The sequence below is a fragment of the Bombina bombina genome, chromosome 11 (assembly GCF_027579735.1).
Source record: "Bombina bombina isolate aBomBom1 chromosome 11, aBomBom1.pri, whole genome shotgun sequence".
Taxonomy (NCBI): Eukaryota; Metazoa; Chordata; class Amphibia; order Anura; family Bombinatoridae; genus Bombina; species Bombina bombina.
Window position 1 is genome coordinate 29586455 of NC_069509.1, and position 22877 is coordinate 29609331.

At 41.6% G+C, this 22877-nt stretch overlaps 1 protein-coding gene across 1 annotated transcript in view; it reads left to right on the forward strand.

Moving 5' to 3' along the window:
- Positions 1-330: 330 nt before the first annotated feature.
- The window catches only part of LOC128642300 (microfibril-associated glycoprotein 4), a 58358-nt gene continuing 35811 nt past the window's right edge, over positions 331-22877 (forward strand). Inside the window, exons 1-4 of the mRNA XM_053695019.1 lie at positions 331-461; positions 6383-6539; positions 8041-8125; positions 20307-20467. Coding sequence (XP_053550994.1) covers positions 6534-6539; positions 8041-8125; positions 20307-20467 — 252 coding nt within the window. The 5' untranslated portion in view covers positions 331-461; positions 6383-6533. The remainder of the gene's footprint in view (positions 462-6382; positions 6540-8040; positions 8126-20306; positions 20468-22877) is intronic.

Sequence of the window (22877 nt, forward strand, 5' to 3'; positions counted from 1 at the left end):
TGTGTTTCACAGCAAATAGTTTTCAGCTGAGAAGTCACTTGCCTAATAATAAATTGTGCAACTGAATGTTGACACAAAGGTTTTTAAACAATGGTCAATATAAAATATCTCCTGTAATAATTAAACACTTGGCATGAATGGCTACCTCAGATTGCATTTTATGTTATTTGTATATGTGTATTTTTACAGGTTAGTGGTGCAATAACGGGTTTTACAGGATAAACCAAGGGAGATAGATGTTTCTGAGGATTTGAGAATTTACCTGTTGAGCAATATCACAACTCCTCCGGTACGTTTAACCACATCTGTTGTCAGACAATGGTTTCCTTTCAGTAAGTGTTGTAACATTACAGCAAATCCCCCATAAACCCAAGATAAAGGAAGATAACTGGATTCCTATAAAAACAAAGCAGTGAAGACACTTACTTGAAACATCTCCTTGTACAAGCTCTATGAACCAGGTAAATCATTTGTATTGTACATTGTATTTCAACTGGTTGCTAAAATCTAATGTATTTATTCTCCAAAGATGCATCTGTAATGAGCATACATACAATTACTGACTGCTTGGGGATTGCTTTTGTTTTTTGACATTGACCACCAAAGGAAAATGTAATGTTACAGCCCTTACCAATTGCTCTTTGAGAGGGTGGCAAGTTTAGAGTCTATTTTTCCACTGGCAGTAAGTGGGTTAAATCGCTGCACCATGTGGAGAACTTGGTGGTAGAGGCTGTCTCACTGCTCTATCTGCTGTCTAACTAGTTAGCTAACTGGGATGATAAGTGTGTGAGAGACTGGCTATATGAGGGTTAAATCACCACACCATGTAAAATACTTGTTAAAATAACGTTAAATTACAGCACTGTGTGAAGAATTGATTATATGAGAGTTAAAGGGGTGTTAAAGGGATGTGAAACCCAGCTTTCAAATTTGCTTCATTGTCTTTTTATCCTTTGAGGGAGCAGCAAATGCATCACTGACAGTTAGCCTAAGACAGCAGTGAGCCAATGACAGTAGACACAGATATGCAGCCACCAATCAGCAGCTAGCTCCTAGCTCTTGTACCTATCTAGATATGATTTTCAACAAAGCACTAGATGGCAGCAGTTTTATAATAATGTTATACATTAGCAAGAGCACTAGATAGCAGCAGTTTTATAACAATGTTATACATTAGCAAGAGCACTAGATGGCTGCAGTTTTATAATAATATTATACATTAGCAAGATCACTAGATGGCAGCAGTTTTATAATAGTGTCATACATTAGCAGGAGCACTAGATGGCAGCAGTTTTATAACAATGTTATACATTAGCAAGAGCACTAGATGGCAGCAGTTTTTTAACAATGTTATACATTAGCAAGAGCACTAGATGACTGCAGTTTTATAACAATGTTATACATTAGCAAGAGCACTAGATGGCAGCAGCTTTATAATAATGTTATACATTAGCAAGAGCACTAGATGGCAGCAGTTTTATAACAATGTTATACGTTAGCTAGAGAACTAGATGGCAGCAGTTTTATAACAATGTTATACATTAGCAAGAGCACTAGATGACTGCAGTTTTATAACAATGTTATACATTAGCAAGAGCACTAGATGGCAGCAGCTTTATAATAATGTTATACATTAGCAAGAGCACTAGATGGCAGCAGTTTTATAACAATGTTATACATTAGCTAGAGAACTAGATGGCAGCAGTTTTATAACAATGTTATACATTAGCAAGAGCACTAGATGGTAGCAGTTTTATAACAGTTATACATTAGCAAGAGCACTAGATGGCAGCAGTTTTATAATAATATTATACATTAACAAGAGCACTAGATGGCTGCAGTTTTATAACAATGTTATACATTAGCAAGAGCACTAGATGACAGCAGTTTTATAACAATGTTATACATTAGCAAGAGCACTAGATGGCAGCAGTTGTATAGTAATGGTATACATTAGCAAGAGCACTAGATGGCAGCAGTTTTATAATAATGTCATACATTAGCAGGAGCACTAGATGGCAGCAGTATTATAACAATGTTATACATTAGCAAGAGCACTAGATGGCAGCAGTTTTATAACAATGTTATACATTAGCAAGAGCACTAGATGGCAGCAGTTTTATAACAATGTTATACATTAGCAGGAGCACTAGATGGCAGTTTTATAACAATGTTATACATTAGCAAGAGCACTAGATGGCAGCAGTTTTATAACAATGTTATACATTAGCAAGCGCACTAGATGACTGCAGTTTTATAACAATGTTATACATTAGCAAGAGCACTAGATGGCAGCAGTTTTATAACAATGTTTTACATTAGCAGGAGCACTAGATGGCAGCAGTTTTATAACAATGTTATACATTAGCAAGAGCACTAAATGGCAGCAGATTTATAACAATGTTATACATTAGCAAGAGCACTAGATAGCAGCAGTTTTATAATAACATTATACATTAGCAAGAGCACTAGATGGCAGCAGTTTTATAACAATGTTATACATTAGCAAGACCACTAGATGGCAGCAGTTTTATAATAATGTTATACATTAGCAAGAGCACTAGATGGCAGCAGTTTTATAACAATGTTATACATTAGCAAGAGCACTAGATGGCAGCAATTTTTTTAACAATGTTACACGTTAGCAAGAGCGTAGATGGCAGCAGTTTTTTATAATAATGTTATACATTAGCAAGAGCACTAAATGGCAGCAGCTTTATAACAATGTTATACATTAGCAATAGCACTAGATAATAGCAGTTTTATAACAATGTTATACATTAGCAAGAGCACTAGATGGAAGTAGATTTATAACACTGTTATACATTAGCAAGAGCACTAGATGGCAGCAGTTTTATAACAATGTTATACATTAGCTGGAGCACTAGATGGCAGCAGTTTTATAACAATGTTATACATTAGCAAGAGCACTAGATGGCAGCACTATTTCCTGTCATGTAGTGCTTCAGGCATGTGCACACTGCCTACCTAGGGATCTCTTCAACAAAGAATAACACAAGAACAAAGCAAATTTGATAATAGAAGTAAATTGGAAACTTTTTTTAAAATTGTATTCTGTGAACCATGAAAGAAAAATTTGGGGTTTCATGTTCCTTTAAAATGGGATAGTGATTTAACCCCTTCATACCCAGTATTTTACACATGGAGGCCGATTAATTATGGCATGAATGAGGCTAAATACTCCTAGTTCCGCGCATGCCTTTAGGCTCACCAGAAACAGGAGTTAAGAAGCAGTGGTCTTAAGACCGCTGTTCCTTAACTCGTTCGCTGCCTCTTAGGCTGTGGACATCAAACCGCCCGATCTCATATGATCAGGTTGATTGAAACTCCCTGCTAGCGGCCTGGCGGCAAATCTGTAGGGGGCGGCATTGCACAAGCAGTTCACTAGTGCTCTTGCTAATGTATAACATTGTTATAAAACTGCTGCCATTTAGTGCTCCTGCTAATGTATGACACTATTATAAAACTGCTGCCATCTAGTGCTCTTGCTAATGTATAACATTATTATAAAACTGCAGCCATCTAGTGCTCTTGCTAATGTATAACATTGTTATAAAACTGCTGCTATCTAGTGCTCTTGCTAATGTATAACATTATTATAAAACTGCTGCCATCTAGTATTCTTTGTTGAAAATCATATCTAGATAGGCACAGGAGCTAGGAGCTAGCTGCTTCTGCTAATGTATAACATTGTTATAAAACTGCTGCCATCTAGTGCTCTTGGTAATGTATAACATTGTTATAAAACTGTTGCCATCTAGTGCTCTTGCTAATGTATAACATTGTTATAAAGCTGCTGCCATCTAGTACTCCTGCTAATGTATAACATTGTTATAAAACTGCTGCCATCAAGTGCTCTTGCTAATGTATAACATTGTTATAAAACTGCTGCCATCAAGTGCTCTTGCTAATGTATAACATTGTTGCAAAACTGCTGCTATCTAGTGCTTCTGCTAATGTATAACATTGTTATAAAACTGCTGCCATCTAGTGCTCTTGCTAATGTATAACATTGTTATAAAACTGCTGCCATCAAGTGCTCTTGCTAATGTATAACATTGTTATAAATCTGCTGCCATCTAGTGCTCTTGATAATGTATAACATTGTTATAAAACTGCTGCCATCTAGTGCTCTTGCTAATGTATAACATTATTATAAAACTGCTGCCATCTAGTGCTCCTGCTAATGTATAACATTATTATAAAACTGCTGCCATCTAGTGCTCTTGCTAATGTATAACATTATTATAAAACTGCTGCCATCTAGTGCTCTTGCTAATGTATAACATTGTTGCAAAACTGCTGCTAACTAGTGCTTCTGCTAATGTATAACATTGTTATAAAACTGCTGCCATCTAGTGCTCTTGCTAATGTATAACATTGTTATAAAACTGCTGCCATCAAGTGCTCTTGCTAATGTATAACATTGTTATAAATCTGCTGCCATCTAGTGCTCTTGCTAATGTATAACATTGTTATAAAACTGCTGCCATCTAGTGCTCTTGCTAATGTATAACATTATTATAAAACTGCTGCCATCTAGTGCTCCTGCTAATGTATAACATTATTATAAAACTGCTGCCATCTAGTGCTCTTGCTAATGTATAACATTATTATAAAACTGCTGCCATCTAGTGCTCTTGCTAATGTATAACATTGTTACAAAACTGCTGCCATGTAGTGCTCTTGCTAATGTATAACATTGTTATAAAACTGCTGCCATCTAGCGCTCTTGCTAATGTATAACATTGTTGCAAAACTGCTGCCATATAGTGCTCTTGCTAATGTATAACATTGTTATAAAACTGCTGCCATCTAGTGCTCTTGCTAATGTATAACATTGTTATAAAACTGCAGCCATCTAGTGCTCTTGCTAATGTATAACATTGTTATAATACTGCTGCCATCTAGTGGTCTTGCTAATGTATAACATTGTTATAAAACTGCTGCCATCTAGTGCTCTTGCTAATGTATAACATTGTTATAAAACTGCTGCCATCTAGTGCTCTTACTAATGTATAACATTATTATAAAACTGCTGCCATCTAGTGCTCCTGCTAATGTATAACATTGTTATAAAACTGCTGCCATCTAGTGCTCTTGCTAATGTATAACATTATTATAAAACTGCTGCCATCTAGTGCTCTTGCTAATGTATAACATTGTTATAATTCTGCTGCCATCTAGTGCTCTTGCTAATGTATAACAGTGTTATAAAACTGCTGCCATCTAGTGCTCTTGCTAATGTATAGCATTATTATAAAACTGCTGCCATCTAGTGCTCTTGCTAATGTATAACATTGTTATAAAACTGCTGCCATCTAGTGCTCTTGCTAATGTATAACAGTGTTATAAAACTGCTGCCATCTAGTGCTCTTGCTAATGTATAACATTGTTATAAAACTGCTGCCATCTAGTGCTCTTGCTAATGTATAACAGTGTTATAAAACTGCTGCCATCTAGTGCTCTTGCTAATGTATAACATTGTTATAAAACTGCTGCCATCTAGTGCTCTTGCTAATGTATAACATTGTTATAAAACTGCTGCCATCTAGTGCTCTTGCTAATGTATAACATTGTTATAAAACTGTTGCCATCTAGTGCTCCTGCTAATGTATAACATTATTATAAAACTGCTGCCATCTAGTGCTCTTGCTAATGTATAACATTATTATAAAACTGCTGCCATCTAGTGCTCTTGCTAATGTATAACATTATTATAAAACTGCTGCCATCTAGTGCTCCTGCTAATGTATAACATTATAATAAAACTGCTGCCATCTAGTGCTCTTGCTAATGTATAACATTATTATAAAACTGCTGCCATCTAGTGCTCTTGCTAATGTATAACATTGTTACAAAACTGCTGCCATGTAGTGCTCTTGCTAATGTATAACATTGTTATAAAACTGCTGCCATCTAGTGCTCTTGCTAATGTATAACATTATTATAAAACTGCTGCCATCTAGTGCTCTTGCTAATGTATAACATTATTATAAAACTGCTGCCATCTAGTGCTCTTGCTAATGTATAACATTGCTATAAAACTGCTGCCATCTAGTGCTCTTGCTAATGTATAACATTGTTGCAAAACTGCTGCCATATAGTACTGCAGAAACGTGCACACTCCTGAACTTAGCTTCCTGCTTTTTAACAAAGGATAACAAAAAACAAAGAAAATATGATAATAGAAGTCAATTGGAAACATGTTTAAAATTGTATTCTCTATCTGAATAATGAAAGTTTCATTGTTATGTCCCTGTTATGCAGAAAATCAGTATCAGCGTGTTATTTATATTACCTTTTATAAATCTTGTTGTTGTTTTATATTTCAACTTATTTCTTTTTTTTTTGTTTACAGAACTCACAAGAAGACAAAAACAGGAATTTAGTAGGAATCCAAAAACAAGGAAAGAGAGAGACGCGTACCATCAGATCTGGCAGGTCTCACTGTGACATATTATATTATAGAGAGATAGACAGACGCACAGACATACAAGACTGGAACAAATATGCTGGTAAGCCAGGGATTTGATGTGAGATCTGTGCACAATAACAAGAGGCAAGTTCAACAGGGCCAGATAACAAGTGGAGCACTAACAGTTGCGCACAAGGGATATCGAGTATATTGCGGCTGTTTGTACACACAGGATGTAGCGCACATATTACAAGTTGAAAGAAAACGCAATTGATTGAGCGCAATTTAATTTAACGTGCGCTGGGATATTGCGACCTCTGAGCTTGGGTTTCATGAAACAAAAAGTGTCCCAAAAAACCTCAAAAAAACATTTAAAAGTACAGTCACACTCATGTTAACACTGTCTATAAAAATGATTAAACAAATGATTGCACACATATGTATTTATGTGTATATATGTCTGTAAATACAGATAAACACATAAAATACATATGTACACTTGTATAGGCACATATATATAGAAGTGCATTGGAACCCTTTGCAAGTAGATGAAAACTTGTTAAAGCATATTCATGCAATATTTATAAATGTAACTGTATTTACAGTAAATATTTCACATTGCAATGTTGTGCACAAAGCAGAATATGTTCTATGTATCTTTAAATAGATATTTATATCTGTATATACAGTACCTATATAGAAAAAGCTTACTTCTAGCGAAGGTAGCACACGAGCAGAAGAGATAAATACCGCACCACTTGTAATATGGCTATGGGACTAACGCAGCAGAAGTGGGAGACAAATATTACCAGGACAGTCTAGTAAAGAAGGTGAACCTCTCAACTGACAGCACCTTCAGTTTGTGAGCTAGTAATGCTCCAGCTATTGATGTGTTTTAAGCAAAGTTGTTAAACACATAGTTAAAGTCCCAGAGCTGAACAAAACGGGTGACTGACAGGGTTGTGTGACTGCTGCTGGCGATTGTTTCACAGGCCATGTCCACTTGGGCCCTTTAAGGGACATAAACCCCATTTTTTCTTTCATGATTCAGATAAAACCTACAATTTTAAACAACTTTCCAATTTACTTCCTTTATCAAATTTTCTTAGTTTTCTTGTTATCCTTTGTTGAAAAGCAGGGAGGTCATTTCAGGAGTGTGTCTGCAGCACTGTATGTCAGTAGTTTTGCAACAATGGTATACAAGAGCAATAGATGGCAGCACTATGTCCTGTCATGTAATTCCCCAGATATGTGCACGCTACCTGCCTAGATATCTCTTCAACTAAGGGTAGCATGAGACCAAAGTAAATTTCATAATAGAAGTAAATTGGAAACTTTAAAAAACAAATATTATTCTCTATATGAATCATAAAAGAAACATTTTGGGTTTCATGTCCCTTTAATCTATGTGTTAATGTGGCAGTAAAACACACAGAACTACATGGTCTAATAAAATACAGCATGCATTTGTTTTTAATGGAATGTCCCTTTAAATTACAAACACAAGCAAGATAAGAAAGAATCTCTCAGGTTTATTACTGTATTTATTGGAGAGATAGACAAACATACAACAATAATGTAATATTCTCTTCTCCAATCAGAAGCTGCCAGTGTTTCTTGCGCTTTTTTTGTCCCTGAGATGTGATTCTGCAACCCCAGACCTGACACCAAAAAACCAAGATAACAGTGAGTATAAATTTCCTAGAAGCCATTCAAACCCTTAGTAGTCTTAAAATCCCCCAATACTGCATACAATACCTGACCCTGTTTCAAACAACACTTGGTGAACAAGGATAAAAAAGGTATAATTTAGTCTCATGAAATGCTGATAGAAAATCCATCTTGGCTTTAAAATATGAGCTAATTTCCTTAAAATATTACCTTGTGATACATGTGAGACGTGTGTGTGTGTGACAGGGCATGTGATACATATGAGACGTGTGTGTGTGTGACTGGGCATGTGATACATATGAGACGTGTGTGTGTGTGACTGGGCATGTGATACATATGAGACGTGTGTGTGTGTGACTGGGCATGTGATACATATGAGACGTGTGTGTGTGTGACTGGGCATGTGATACATATGAGACGTGTGTGTGTGTGACTGGGCATGTGATACATGTGAGACGTGTGTGTGACTGGGCATGTGATACATGTGAGACGTGTGTGTGACTGGGCATGTGATACATGTGAGACGTGTGTGTGACTGGGCATGTGATACATATGAGACGTGTGTGTGTGATAGGGCATGTGATACATATGAGACGTGTGTGTGTGTGACTGGGCATGTGATACATATGAGACGTGTGTGTGTGTGACTGGGCATGTGATACATATGAGACGTGTGTGTGTGTGACTGGGCATGTGATACATATGAGACGTGTGTGTGTGTGACTGGGCATGTGATACATATGAGACGTGTGTGTGTGACAGGGCATGTGATACATATGAGATGTGTGTGTGTGTGACTGGGCATGTGATACATATGAGACATGTGTGTGTGATAGGGCATGTGATACATATGAGACGTGTGTGTGTGATAGGGCATGTGATACATATGAGACGTGTGTGTGACAGGGCATGTGATACATATGAGACGTGTGTGTGATAGGGCATGTGATACATATGAGACGTGTGTGTGACTGGGCATGTGATACATGTGAGACGTGTGTGTGACTGGGCATGTGATACATGTGAGACGTGTGTGTGACTGGGCATGTGATACATATGAGACGTGTGTGTGTGATAGGGCATGTGATACATATGAGACGTGTGTGTGACTGGGCATGTGATACATATGAGACGTGTGTGTGTGATAGGGCATGTGATACATATGAGACGTGTGTGTGTGTGTGACTGGGCATGTGATACATATGAGACGTGTGTGTGTGACTGGGCATGTGATACATATGAGACGTGTGTGTGACTGGGCATGTGATACATATGAGACGTGTGTGTGACTGGGCATGTGATACATATGAGAGATGTGTGTCTGATAGGGCATGTGATACATATGAGACGTGTGTGTGACAGGGCATGTGATACATATGAGACGTGTGTGTGTGTGACAGGGCATGTGATACATATGAGACGTGTGTGTGTGACTGGGCATGTGATACATATGAGACGTGTGTGTGACTGGGCATGTGATACATATGAGACTAGTGTGTGTGACAGGGCATGTGATACATATGAGACGTGTGTGTGTGTGACAGGGCATGTGATACATATGAGACATGTGTGTGACTGGGCATGTGATACATATGAGACATGTGTGTGACTGGGCATGTGATACATATGAGACGTGTGTGTGTGTGATAGGGCATGTGATACATATGAGACATGTGTGTGACTGGGCATGTGATACATATGAGACATGTGTGTGACTGGGCATGTGATACATATGAGACGTGTGTGTGACAGGGCATGTGATACATATGAGACGTGTGTGTGTGACAGGGCATGTGATACATATGAGACATGTGTGTGACTGGGCATGTGTTACATATGAGACGTGTGTGTGTGATAGGGCATGTGATACATATGAGACGTGTGTGTGTGACAGGGCATGTGATACATATGAGACGTGTGTGACTGGGCATGTGATACATATGAGACGTGTGTGTGTGATAGGGCATGTGATACATATGAGACGTGTGTGTGTGACAGGGCATGTGATACATATGAGACGTGTGTGTGTGACTGGGCATGTGATACATATGAGACGTGTGTGTGTGTGTGACAGGGCATGTGATACATATGAGACGTGTGTGTGTGACTGGGCATGTGATACATATGAGACGTGTGTGTGTGACTGGGCATGTGATACATATGAGACGTGTGTGTGTGTGTGTGACTGGGCATGTGATACATATGAGACGTGTGTGTGTGACTGGGCATGTGATACATATGAGACGTGTGTGTGACTGGGCATGTGATACATATGAGACTAGTGTGTGTGACAGGGCATGTGATACATATGAGACGTGTGTGTGTGTGACAGGGCATGTGATACATATGAGACGTGTGTGTGTGACTGGGCATGTGATACATATGAGACGTGTGTGTGACTGGGCATGTGATACATATGAGACGTGTGTGTGACAGGGCATGTGATACATATGAGACGTGTGTGTGACAGGGCATGTGATACATATGAGAAGTGTGTGTGTGACTGGGCATGTGATACATATGAGACGTGTGTGTGTGACTGGGCATGTGATACATATAAGACGTGTGTGTGTGTGTGACTGGGCATGTGATACATATGAGACGTGTGTGTGTGACTGGGCATGTGATACATATAAGACGTGTGTGTGACTGGGCATGTGATACATATGAGACTAGTGTGTGTGACAGGGCATGTGATACATGAGACTAGTGTGTGTGACAGGGCATGTGATACATGTGAGATGTGTGTGTGTGTGACAGGGGATGTGATACATATGAGACGTGTGTGTGACTGGGCATGTGATACATATGAGATGTGTGTGTGTGTGACAGGGCATGTGATACATATGAGACGTGTGTGTGACTGGGCATGTGATACATATGAGACTAGTGTGTGTGACAGGGCATGTGATACATGTGAGATGTGTGTGTGTGTGACAGGGGATGTGATACATATGAGACGTGTGTGTGTGTGACAGGGCATGTGATACATATGAGACATGTGTGTGACTGGGCATGTGATACATATGAGACATGTGTGTGACTGGGCATGTGATACATATGAGACGTGTGTGTGTGTGATAGGGCATGTGATACATATGAGACATGTGTGTGACTGGGCATGTGATACATATGAGACATGTGTGTGACTGGGCATGTGATACATATGAGACGTGTGTGTGACAGGGCATGTGATACATATGAGACGTGTGTGTGTGACAGGGCATGTGATACATATGAGACATGTGTGTGACTGGGCATGTGATACATATGAGACGTGTGTGTGTGATAGGGCATGTGATACATGTGAGACGTGTGTGTGTGACAGGGCATGTGATACATATGAGACGTGTGTGACTGGGCATGTGATACATATGAGACGTGTGTGTGTGATAGAGCATGTGATACATATGAGAGGTGTGTGTGACAGGGCATGTGATACATATGAGACGTGTGTGTGTGACTGGGCATGTGATACATATGAGACGTGTGTGTGACAGGGCATGTGATACATATGAGACGTGTGTGTGTGACAGGGCATGTGATACATATGAGACGTGTGTGTGTGACTGGGCATGTGATACATATGAGACGTGTGTGTGTGACTGGGCATGTGATACATATGAGACGTGTGTGTGACTGGGCATGTGATACATATGAGACGTGTGTGTGTGTGACTGGGCATGTGATACATATGAGACGTGTGTGTGTGTGACTGGGCATGTGATACATATGAGACGTGTGTGTGTGTGACTGGGCATGTGATACATATGAGACGTGTGTGTGATAGGGCATAAGATACATATGAGACGTGTGTGTGTGACTGGGCATGTGATACATATGAGACGTGTGTGTGACAGGGCATGTGATACATATGAGACGTGTGTGTGACTGGGCATGTGATACATATGAGACGTGTGTGTGACAGGGCATGTGATACATGTGAGACGTGTGTGTGTGACAGGGCATGTGATACATATGAGACATGTGTGTGTGACAGGGCATGTGATACATGTGAGACGTGTGTGTGACAGGGCATGTGATACATATGAGACGTGTGTGTGTGACTGGGCATGTGATACATATGAGACGTGTGTGTGTGACAGGGCATGTGATACATATGAGACGGGTGTGTGTGATAGGGCATGTGATACATATGAGACGTGTGTGTGACAGGGCATGTGATACATATGAGACGTGTGTGTGACTGGGCATGTGATACATATGAGACGTGTGTGTGACAGGGCATGTGATACATATGAGACGTGTGTGTGACAGGGCATGTGATACATATGAGACGTGTGTGTGATAGGGCATGTGATACATATGAGACATGTGTGTGACAGGGCATGTGGTACATATGAGACGTGTGTGTGTGACTGGGCATGTGATACATATGAGACGTGTGTGTGACAGGGCATGTGATACATATGAGACATGTGTGTGACAGGGCATGTGATACATATGAGACGTGTGTGTGTGACTGGGCATGTGATACATATGAGACGTGTGTGACAGGGCATGTGATACATATGAGACGTGTGTGTGAGAGGGCATGTGATACATATGAGACGTGTGTGTGACAGGGCATGTGATACATATGAGACGTGTGTGTGACAGGGCATGTGATACATATGAGACGTGTGTGTGAGTCACTGGGCATGTGATACATATGAGATGTGTGTGTGACAGGGCATGTGATACATATGAGACGTGTGTGTGTGTGTGACAGGGCATGTGAGACGTGTGTGTGTGTGACAGGGCATGTGAGACGTGTGTGTGTGTGACAGGGCATGTGATACATATGAGACGTATGTGTGACAGGGCATGTGATACATGTGAGACGTGTGTGTGTGTGACTGGGCATGTGATACATATGAGACGGGTGTGTGTGATAGGGCATGTGATACATATGAGACGTGTGTGTGACTGGGCATGTGATACATATGAGACGTGTGTGTGACTGGGCATGTGATACATGTGAGACGTGTGTGTGTATGACAGGGCATGTGATACATATGAGATGTGTGTGTGACAGGGCATGTGATACATATGAAACGTGTGTGTGACTGGGCATGTGATACATATGAGACGTGTGTGACTGGGCATGTGATACATATGAGACGTGTGTGTGTGTGACAGGGCATGTGATACATATGAGACGTGTGTGTGTGACAGGGCATGTGATACATATGAGACGTGTGTGTGTGACAGGGCATGTGATACATATGAGACATGTGTGTGACAGGGCATGTGATATATATGAGACGTGTGTGTGTGACAGGGCATGTGATACATATGAGACATGTGTGTGACAGGGCATGTGATACATATGAGACGTGTGTGTGTGACAGGGCATGTGATACATATGAGACATGTGTGTGACAGGGCATGTGATACATATGAGACGTGTGTGTGTGACTGGGCATGTGATACATATGAGACGTGTGTGTGACAGGGCATGTGATACATATGAGATGTGTGTGTGTGACAGGGCATGTGATACATATGAGATGTGTGTGTGTGACAGGGCATGTGATACATATGAGACGTGTGTGTGTGACAGGGCATGTGATACATATGAGACGTGTGTGTGATAGGGCATGTGATACATATGAGACGTGTGTGTGACTGGGCATGTGATACATATAAGACGTGTGTGTGACTGGGCATGTGATACATATGAGACGTGTGTGTGACTGGGCATGTGATACATATGAGACGTGTGTGTGACTGGGCATGTGATACATATGAGACGTGTGTGTGACTGGGCATGTGATACATATGAGACGTGTGTGTGACTGGGCATGTGATACATATAAGACGTATGTGACTGGGCATGTGATACATATGAGACGTGTGTGTGACTGGGCATGTGATACATATGAGACGTGTGTGTGACTGGGCATGTGATACATATGAGACGTGTGTGTGACAGGGCATGTGATACATATGAGACGTGTGTGTGATAGGGCATGTGATACATATGAGACGTGTGTGACAGGGCATGTGATACATATGAGACGTGTGTGTGACTGGGCATGTGATACATATGAGACGTGTGTGTGACTGGGCATGTGATACATATGAGACATGTGTGTGTGACAGGGCATGTGATACATATGAGACGTGTGTGTGTGACAGGGCATGTGATACATATGAGACGTGTGTGTGACAGGGCATGTGATACATATGAGACGTGTGTGTGTGACAGGGCATGTGATACATATGAGACGTGTGTGTGACAGGGCATGTGATACATCTGAGACGTGTGTGTGACAGGGCATGTGATACATATGAGACGTGTGTGTGTGACAGGGCATGTGATACATATGAGACGTGTGTGTGACTGGGCATGTGATACATATGAGACGTGTGTGTGACTGGGCATGTGATACATATGAGACGTGTGTGTGACAGGGCAAGTGATACATATGAGACGTGTGTGTGACTGGGCATGTGATACATATGAGACGTGTGTGTGACTTGGCATGTGATACATATGAGACGTGTGTGTGACAGGGCATGTGATACATATGAGACGTGTGTGTGTGTGACAGGGCATGTGATACATATGAGACGTGTGTGTGTGATAGGGCATGTGATACATATGAGACGTGTGTGTGACAGGGCATGTGATACATATGAGACGTGTGTGTGACTGGGCATGTGATACATATGAGACGTGTGTGTGACAGGGCATGTGATACATATGAGACGTGTGTGTGACTGGGCATGTGATACATATGAGACGTGTGTGTGACTGGGCATGTGATACATATGAGACGTGTGTGTGACTGGGCATGTGATACATATGAGACGTGTGTGTGACTGGGCATGTGATACATATGAGACATGTGTGTGTGTGACTGGGCATGTGATACATATGAGACGTGTGTGTGACTGGGCATGTGATACATATGACACGTGTGTGTGACAGGGCATGTGATACATATGAGACGTGTGTGTGACAGGGCATGTGATACATATGAGACGTGTGTGTGACTGGGCATGTGATACATGTGAGACGTGTGTGTGACTGGGCATGTGATACATATGAGACGTGTGTGTGTGATAGGGCATGTGATACATATGAGACGTGTGTGTGTGTGTGACTGGGCATGTGATACATATGAGACGTGTGTGTGACAGGGCATGTGATACATGCGAGATGTGTGTGTGTGTGACAGGGCATGTGATACATATGAGACGTGTGTGTGACAGGGCATGTGATACATATGAGACGTGTGTGTGACTGGGCATGTGATACATATGAGACGTGTGTGTGACAGGGCATGTGATACATATGAGACGTGTGTGTGAGTCACTGGGCATGTGATACATATGAGACGTGTGTGTGATAGGGCATGTGATACATATGAGACGTGTGTGTGATAGGGCATGTGATACATATGAGACGTGTGTGTGACAGGGCATGTGATACATATGAGACGTGTGTGTGACAGGGCATGTGATACATGTGAGATGTGTGTGTGTGTGACAGGGCATGTGATACATATGAGACGTGTGTGTGACAGGGCATGTGATACATATGAGACGTGTGTGTGTGACTGGGCATGTGATACATATGAGACGTGTGTGTGACTGGGCATGTGATACATATGAGACGTGTGTGTGTGTGACTGGGCATGTGATACATATGAGACGTGTGTGTGTGTGTGTGACTGGGCATGTGATACATATGAGACGTGTGTGTGACAGGGCATGTGATACATATGAGACGTGTGTGTGACTGGGCATGTGATACATATGAGATGTGTGTGTGACTGGGCATGTGATACATATGAGATGTGTGTGTGATAGGGCATGTGATACATATGAGACGTGTGTGTGACTGGGCATGTGATACATATGAGATGTGTGTGTGTGATAGGGCATGTGATACATATGAGACGTGTGTGTGACTGGGCATGTGATACATATGAGATGTGTGTGTGATAGGGCATGTGATACATATGAGACGTGTGTGTGACTGGGCATGTGATACATATGAGACGTGTGTGTGACTGGGCATGTGATACATATGAGACATGTGTGTGACTGGGCATGTGATACATATGAGACGTGTGTGTGACTGGGCATGTGATACATATGAGACGTGTGTGTGACTGGGCATGTGATACATATGAGACGTGTGTGTGTGACTGGGCATGTGATACATATGAGACGTGTGTGTGACTGGGGCATGTGATACATATGAGACGTGTGTGTGACTGGGCATGTGATACATATGAGACGTGTGTGTGGACTGGGCATGTGATACATATGAGACGTGTGTGTGACTGGGCATGTGATACATATGAGACGTGTGTGTGACAGGGCATGTGATACATATGAGACATGTGTGTGACAGGGCATGTGATACATATGAGACGTGTGTGTGACTGGGCATGTGATACATATGAGACGTGTGTGTGACAGGGCATGGGATACATATGAGACGTGTGTGTGACAGGGCATGTGATACATATGAGACGTGTGTGTGTGACTGGGCATGTGATACATATGAGACATGTGTGTGACTGGGCATGTGATACATGTGAGACGTGTGTGTGATAGGGCATGTGATATATATGAGACGTGTGTGTGACTGGGCATGTGATACATATGAGACGTGTGTGTGACTGGGCATGTGATACATATGAGACGTGTGTGTGATAGGGCATGTGATACATATGAGACGTGTGTGTGATAGGGCATGTGATACATATGAGACGTGTGTGTGACAGGGCATGTGATACATATGAGACGTGTGTGTGACAGGGCATGTGATACATATGAGACGTGTGTGTGTGACTGGGCATGTGATACATATGAGACTAGTGTGTGTGATAGGGCATGTGATACATATGAGACGTGTGTGTGTGACAGGGCATGTGATACATGTGAGATGTGTGTGTGACAGGGCATGTGATACATATGAGATGTGTGTGTGACTGGGCATGTGATACATATGAGACGTGTGTGTGTGACTGGGCATGTGATACATATGAGACGTGTGTGTGACAGGGCATGTGATACATATGAGACGTGTGTGTGACAGGGCATGAGATACATATGAGACGTGTGTGTGACTGGGCATGTGATACATATGAGACGTGTGTGTGACAGGGCATGTGATACATATGAGACGTGTGTGTGACTGGGCATGTGATACATGTGAGACGTGTGTGTGTATGACAGGGCATGTGATACATGTGAGACGTGTGTGTGATAGGGCATGTGATACATATGAGACGTGTGTGTGACAGGGCATGTGATACATATGAGACGTGTGTGTGACAGGGCATGTGATACATATGAGACGTGTGTGTGACTGGGCATGTGATACATATGAGACGTGTGTGTGTGACAGGGCATGTGATACATATGAGACGGGTGTGTGTGATAGGGCATGTGATACATATGAGACGTGTGTGTGACAGGGCATGTGATACATATGAGACGTGTGTGTGACTGGGCATGTGATACATATGAGACGTGTGTGTGACTGGGCATGTGATACATATGAGACGTGTGTGTGACTGGGCATGTGATACATATGAGACGTGTGTGTGACTGGGCATGTGATACATATGAGACGTGTGTGTGACTGGGCATGTGATACATATGAGACGTGTGTGTGACTGGGCATGTGATACATATGAGACGTGTGTGTGACTGGGCATGTGATACATATGAGACGTGTGTGTGACTGGGCATGTGATACATATGAGACGTGTGTGTGACTGGGCATGTGATACATATGAGACGTGTGTGTGACAGGGCATGTGATACATATGAGACATGTGTGTGACAGGGCATGTGATACATATGAGACGTGTGTGTGACTGGGCATGTGATACATATGAGACGTGTGTGTGACAGGGCATGGGATACATATGAGACGTGTGTGTGACAGGGCATGTGATACATATGAGACGTGTGTGTGTGACTGGGCATGTGATACATATGAGACATGTGTGTGACTGGGGATGTGATACATGTGAGACGTGTGTGTGATAGGGCATGTGATATATATGAGACGTGTGTGTGACTGGGCATGTGATACATATGAGACGTGTGTGTGACTGGGCATGTGATACATATGAGACGTGTGTGATAGGGCATGTGATACATATGAGACGTGTGTGTGATAGGGCATGTGATACATATGAGACGTGTGTGTGACAGGGCATGTGATACATATGAGACGTGTGTGTGACAGGGCATGTGATACATATGAGACGTGTGTGTGTGACTGGGCATGTGATACATATGAGACTAGTGTGTGTGATAGGGCATGTGATACATATGAGACGTGTGTGTGTGACAGGGCATGTGATACATGTGAGATGTGTGTGTGACAGGGCATGTGATACATATGAGATGTGTGTGTGACTGGGCATGTGATACATATGAGACGTGTGTGTGTGACTGGGCATGTGATACATATGAGACGTGTGTGTGACAGGGCATGTGATACATATGAGACGTGTGTGTGACAGGGCATGTGATACATATGAGACGTGTGTGTGACTGGGCATGTGATACATATGAGACGTGTGTGTGACAGGGCATGTGATACATATGAGACGTGTGTGTGACAGGGCATGTGATACATATGAGACGTGTGTGTGACTGGGCATGTGATACATGTGAGACGTGTGTGTGTATGACAGGGCATGTGATACATGTGAGACGTGTGTGTGATAGGGCATGTGATACATATGAGACGTGTGTGTGACAGGGCATGTGATACATATGAGACGTGTGTGTGACAGGGCATGTGATACATATGAGACGTGTGTGTGACTGGGCATGTGATACATATGAGACGTCTGTGTGACTGGGCATGTGATACATATGAGACGTGTGTGTGATAGGGCATGTGATACATATGAGACGTGTGTGTGACTGGGCATGTGATACATATGAGACGTGTGTGTGTGTGGGCATGTGATACATATGAGACGTGTGTGTGACTGGGCATGTGATACATATAAGACGTGTGTGTGACTGGGCATGTGATACATATGAGACGTGTGTGTGACTGGGCATGTGATACATATGAGACGTGTGTGTGACTGGGCATGTGATACATATGAGACGTGTGTGTGACTGGGCATGTGATACATATGAGACGTGTGTGTGACTGGGCATGTGATACATATGAGACGTGTGTGTGACTGGGCATGTGATACATATGAGACGTGTGTGTGACTGGGCATGTGATATATATGAGACGTGTGTGTGACAGGGCATGTGATACATATGAGACGTGTGTGTGTGTGGGCATGTGATACATATGAGACGTGTGTGTGACTGGGCATGTGATACATATGAGACGTGTGTGTGTGTGGGCATGTGATACATATGAGACGTGTGTGTGACTGGGCATGTGATACATATAAGACGTGTGTGTGACTGGGCATGTGATACATATGAGACGTGTGTGTGACTGGGCATGTGATACATATGAGACGTGTGTGTGACTGGGCATGTGATACATATGAGACGTGTGTGTGACTGGGCATGTGATACATATGAGACGTGTGTGTGACTGGGCATGTGATACATATGAGACGTGTGTGTGACTGGGCATGTGATACATATGAGACGTGTGTGTGACTGGGCATGTGATACATATGAGACGTGTGTGTGTGACTGGGCATGTGATACATATGAGACGTGTGTGTGTGATAGGGCATGTGATACATATGAGACGTGTGTGTGACTGGGCATGTGATACATATGAGACGTGTGTGTGTGATAGGGCATGTGATACATATGAGACGTGTGTGTGTGTGTGACTGGGCATGTGATACATATGAGACGTGTGTGTGTGACTGGGCATGTGATACATATGAGACGTGTGTGTGACTGGGCATGTGATACATATGAGACGTGTGTGTGACTGGGCATGTGATACATATGAGAGATGTGTGTCTGATAGGGCATGTGATACATATGAGACGTGTGTGTGTGTGACAGGGCATGTGATACATATGAGACGTGTGTGTGTGTGACAGGGCATGTGATACATATGAGACGTGTGTGTGTGACTGGGCATGTGATACATATGAGACGTGTGTGTGACTGGGCATGTGATACATATGAGACGTGTGTGTGACTGGGCATGTCATTGCACATAACATGAGACCCAGAGAGATAACATTTCTCATTCCTCCTCCAGTCAGGGTCTGTATGGATTCCTGTTACCCCCACGACTGCTCGGATGTGTACAGAACACAGGGACTGACAACGGATGGGGTGTACCTGATATACCCCTCTGGAACTAACTCTCCTGCAGTACCTGTATACTGTGACATGACTAGCCCAGGAGGACCATGGACTGTAAGTCACCATCTTTAATGGACATGAAGCCCAAATGTTTCCTTTGTGATTCAGATGGAGCAGCAATTTTAGAAAACTTTCCAATTTATTTCTATTATCTAATTTGTTTTGTTCTCTTTGTATCCTGTTGAAATGAATACCTAGGTAGGCTCAAAAGCTGCTTATTGGTGGCTGCACATATATGCAACTTGTCATTGGCTTTCAACTATCTCCCAGTCGTGCATTACTGCTCTTCATCAAAAGATACAAAGAGAATGGAACAAATAATAGAAGTAAATTAGAAAGTCGCTATCTAAATAATGAAAGGAAGATGTTGGGTTTCCTGTCCCATTAAGGGTTTGGATAGCTGTGTAACGTGTCTAAATCATTCCATCTGTCACTTTGTGCCTACGCTATCTAGCCATGTGTCTAAAAGCCCTGACTATGAATAACCCTGGCACTAACCAATAACTTCTCTCTCACCTAGATTACAGGTTTTGCACTATAGAGGGTGTGAAAAGAAGTTGCGTTTTTTCACCCCCCATAGCGCTGACATTACAAGATTTAACAACAAGCCGCCTTGTGCGTGCGATATGGTTGCGTTGAGCTCTATAACGCACAAAATAAAAGCACTGCTTTGACGTGCTCGTGCACGCGATCCCTATAGACATCAATGGGGAGAAAGTGTTAGAAAAAAAACTAATGCCTGCGATCGAGGAATGAAAAGCTCCGTAACGCAGCCCCATTGATGTCTATGAGGAAAAAAAAGTTACATTTAAACCTAATACCCTAACATAAACCCCACGTCTAAACATCCCTAATCTGCTGCCCCTGACATCGCCAACACCTAGATAAACGTATTAACCCCTAATCTGCCACTCCAGATATCACCGCCACTATAATAAGGTTATTAACCCCTATTCCCCCGCACCCCAACATCGCCCGCACTATAATAAAGATATTAACCCCTATTATGCAACTCTCCAACATCGCCACCACTAAAGTTATTAACCCCTAGACCTCTGGCCTCCCACATCACTACCACTAAATAAACCTATTAACCCCTAAACCGCCAGTCCCCCACATCGCAACAACCTAAATTAAACTATATTAACCCCTAAACCTAACCCTAACCCTAAAACCCCCTAATGTGAACATAATTAAAATAGATCTAAATTAATGTTACAATTATTAACTAAATAATACCTAGTTAAACTAAAAACAAACTTTCCTGTGAAATAAAAAATAAAACCTAAACTAGCTACAATATAACTAATATTTATATTGTATCTAGTTTAGGTTTTTATTTCACAGGTAAGTTTGTATTTATTTTACCTAGGTAGATTAGTTAGTAAATAGTTATTAACTATTTACAAACTACCTAGCTAAAATAAATACAAACTTACCTGTGAAATAAAAACCTAAGCTGCCTTACACTAAAACCTAACACTACAAAAATAAAAAAACCTACCATTACAATCTACCCCGTTTAAAAAAAAAAAAAAAAAAACACCCCAAAATAAAAAACCTTAATCTATAATAAACTACCAAGGGCCCTTAAAATGACCTTTTATGGGCCATTAAAAGGCCTTTTGTAGGGTATTGCCCTAAAGAAATCGTCTCTTTTGCTTAAAAAAAAACACCCCCTAACAGTATAAAAACCTCCACCCCCTAAACCCACAAAATAAAAAAAAAAGTTAAACCTAATCTACCCATTGCCCTGAAAATGGCATTTGTATGGGCATTTCCCTTAAAAGTACATTCAGCTATTTTGCTGCCCAATAAAAATAAAAAATGGCTATTCTAAAAAAAAAAACACCCCAAAAAGAAAATAAATTAACACAAAATAACAAACTAATTATACAAAATAATAAAAATGATTCCTATTTTAATACCCGTTTAAAAAAAAAAAACACCCAAAAATAAAAGAACCCTAATCTATAATAAACTACCAATAGCCCTTAAAGGGGCCTTTTGTAGGACATTGCCCTAAAGAAAACATCTCTTTTGCTACAAAATAAAAACAAAGACCCCCTAACATCACAAACCCCCACCCCCCAAACCCACAAAATAAAAAAACTAACTAAAAAGACCTAATCTACCCATTGCCCTGAAAAGGGCATTTGTATGGGCATTGCCCTTAAAATGGCATTCAGCTCTTTTACTGCCCTTAAAAGGGCATTCAGCTCTTTTAGAATTGCCCAATAGCCCTAATCTAAAAAAAAAAACACCCCCAAAAAAACTTAAAAAAACCTAACACTAACCCCTCTTTAGGTACTCACAGTTGCTGATGTCCGGCTTGAACGATCTTCATCCCAGCAGCTCCATCTTTATCCATCGAGGGACCGGCATCTTCTTCATCCCTGCGGAGGCGGATCGGTCGATGCGGAGGTCCAGGCGAAGGTCCAAGGCGGAGGTCCATCGATCCGAC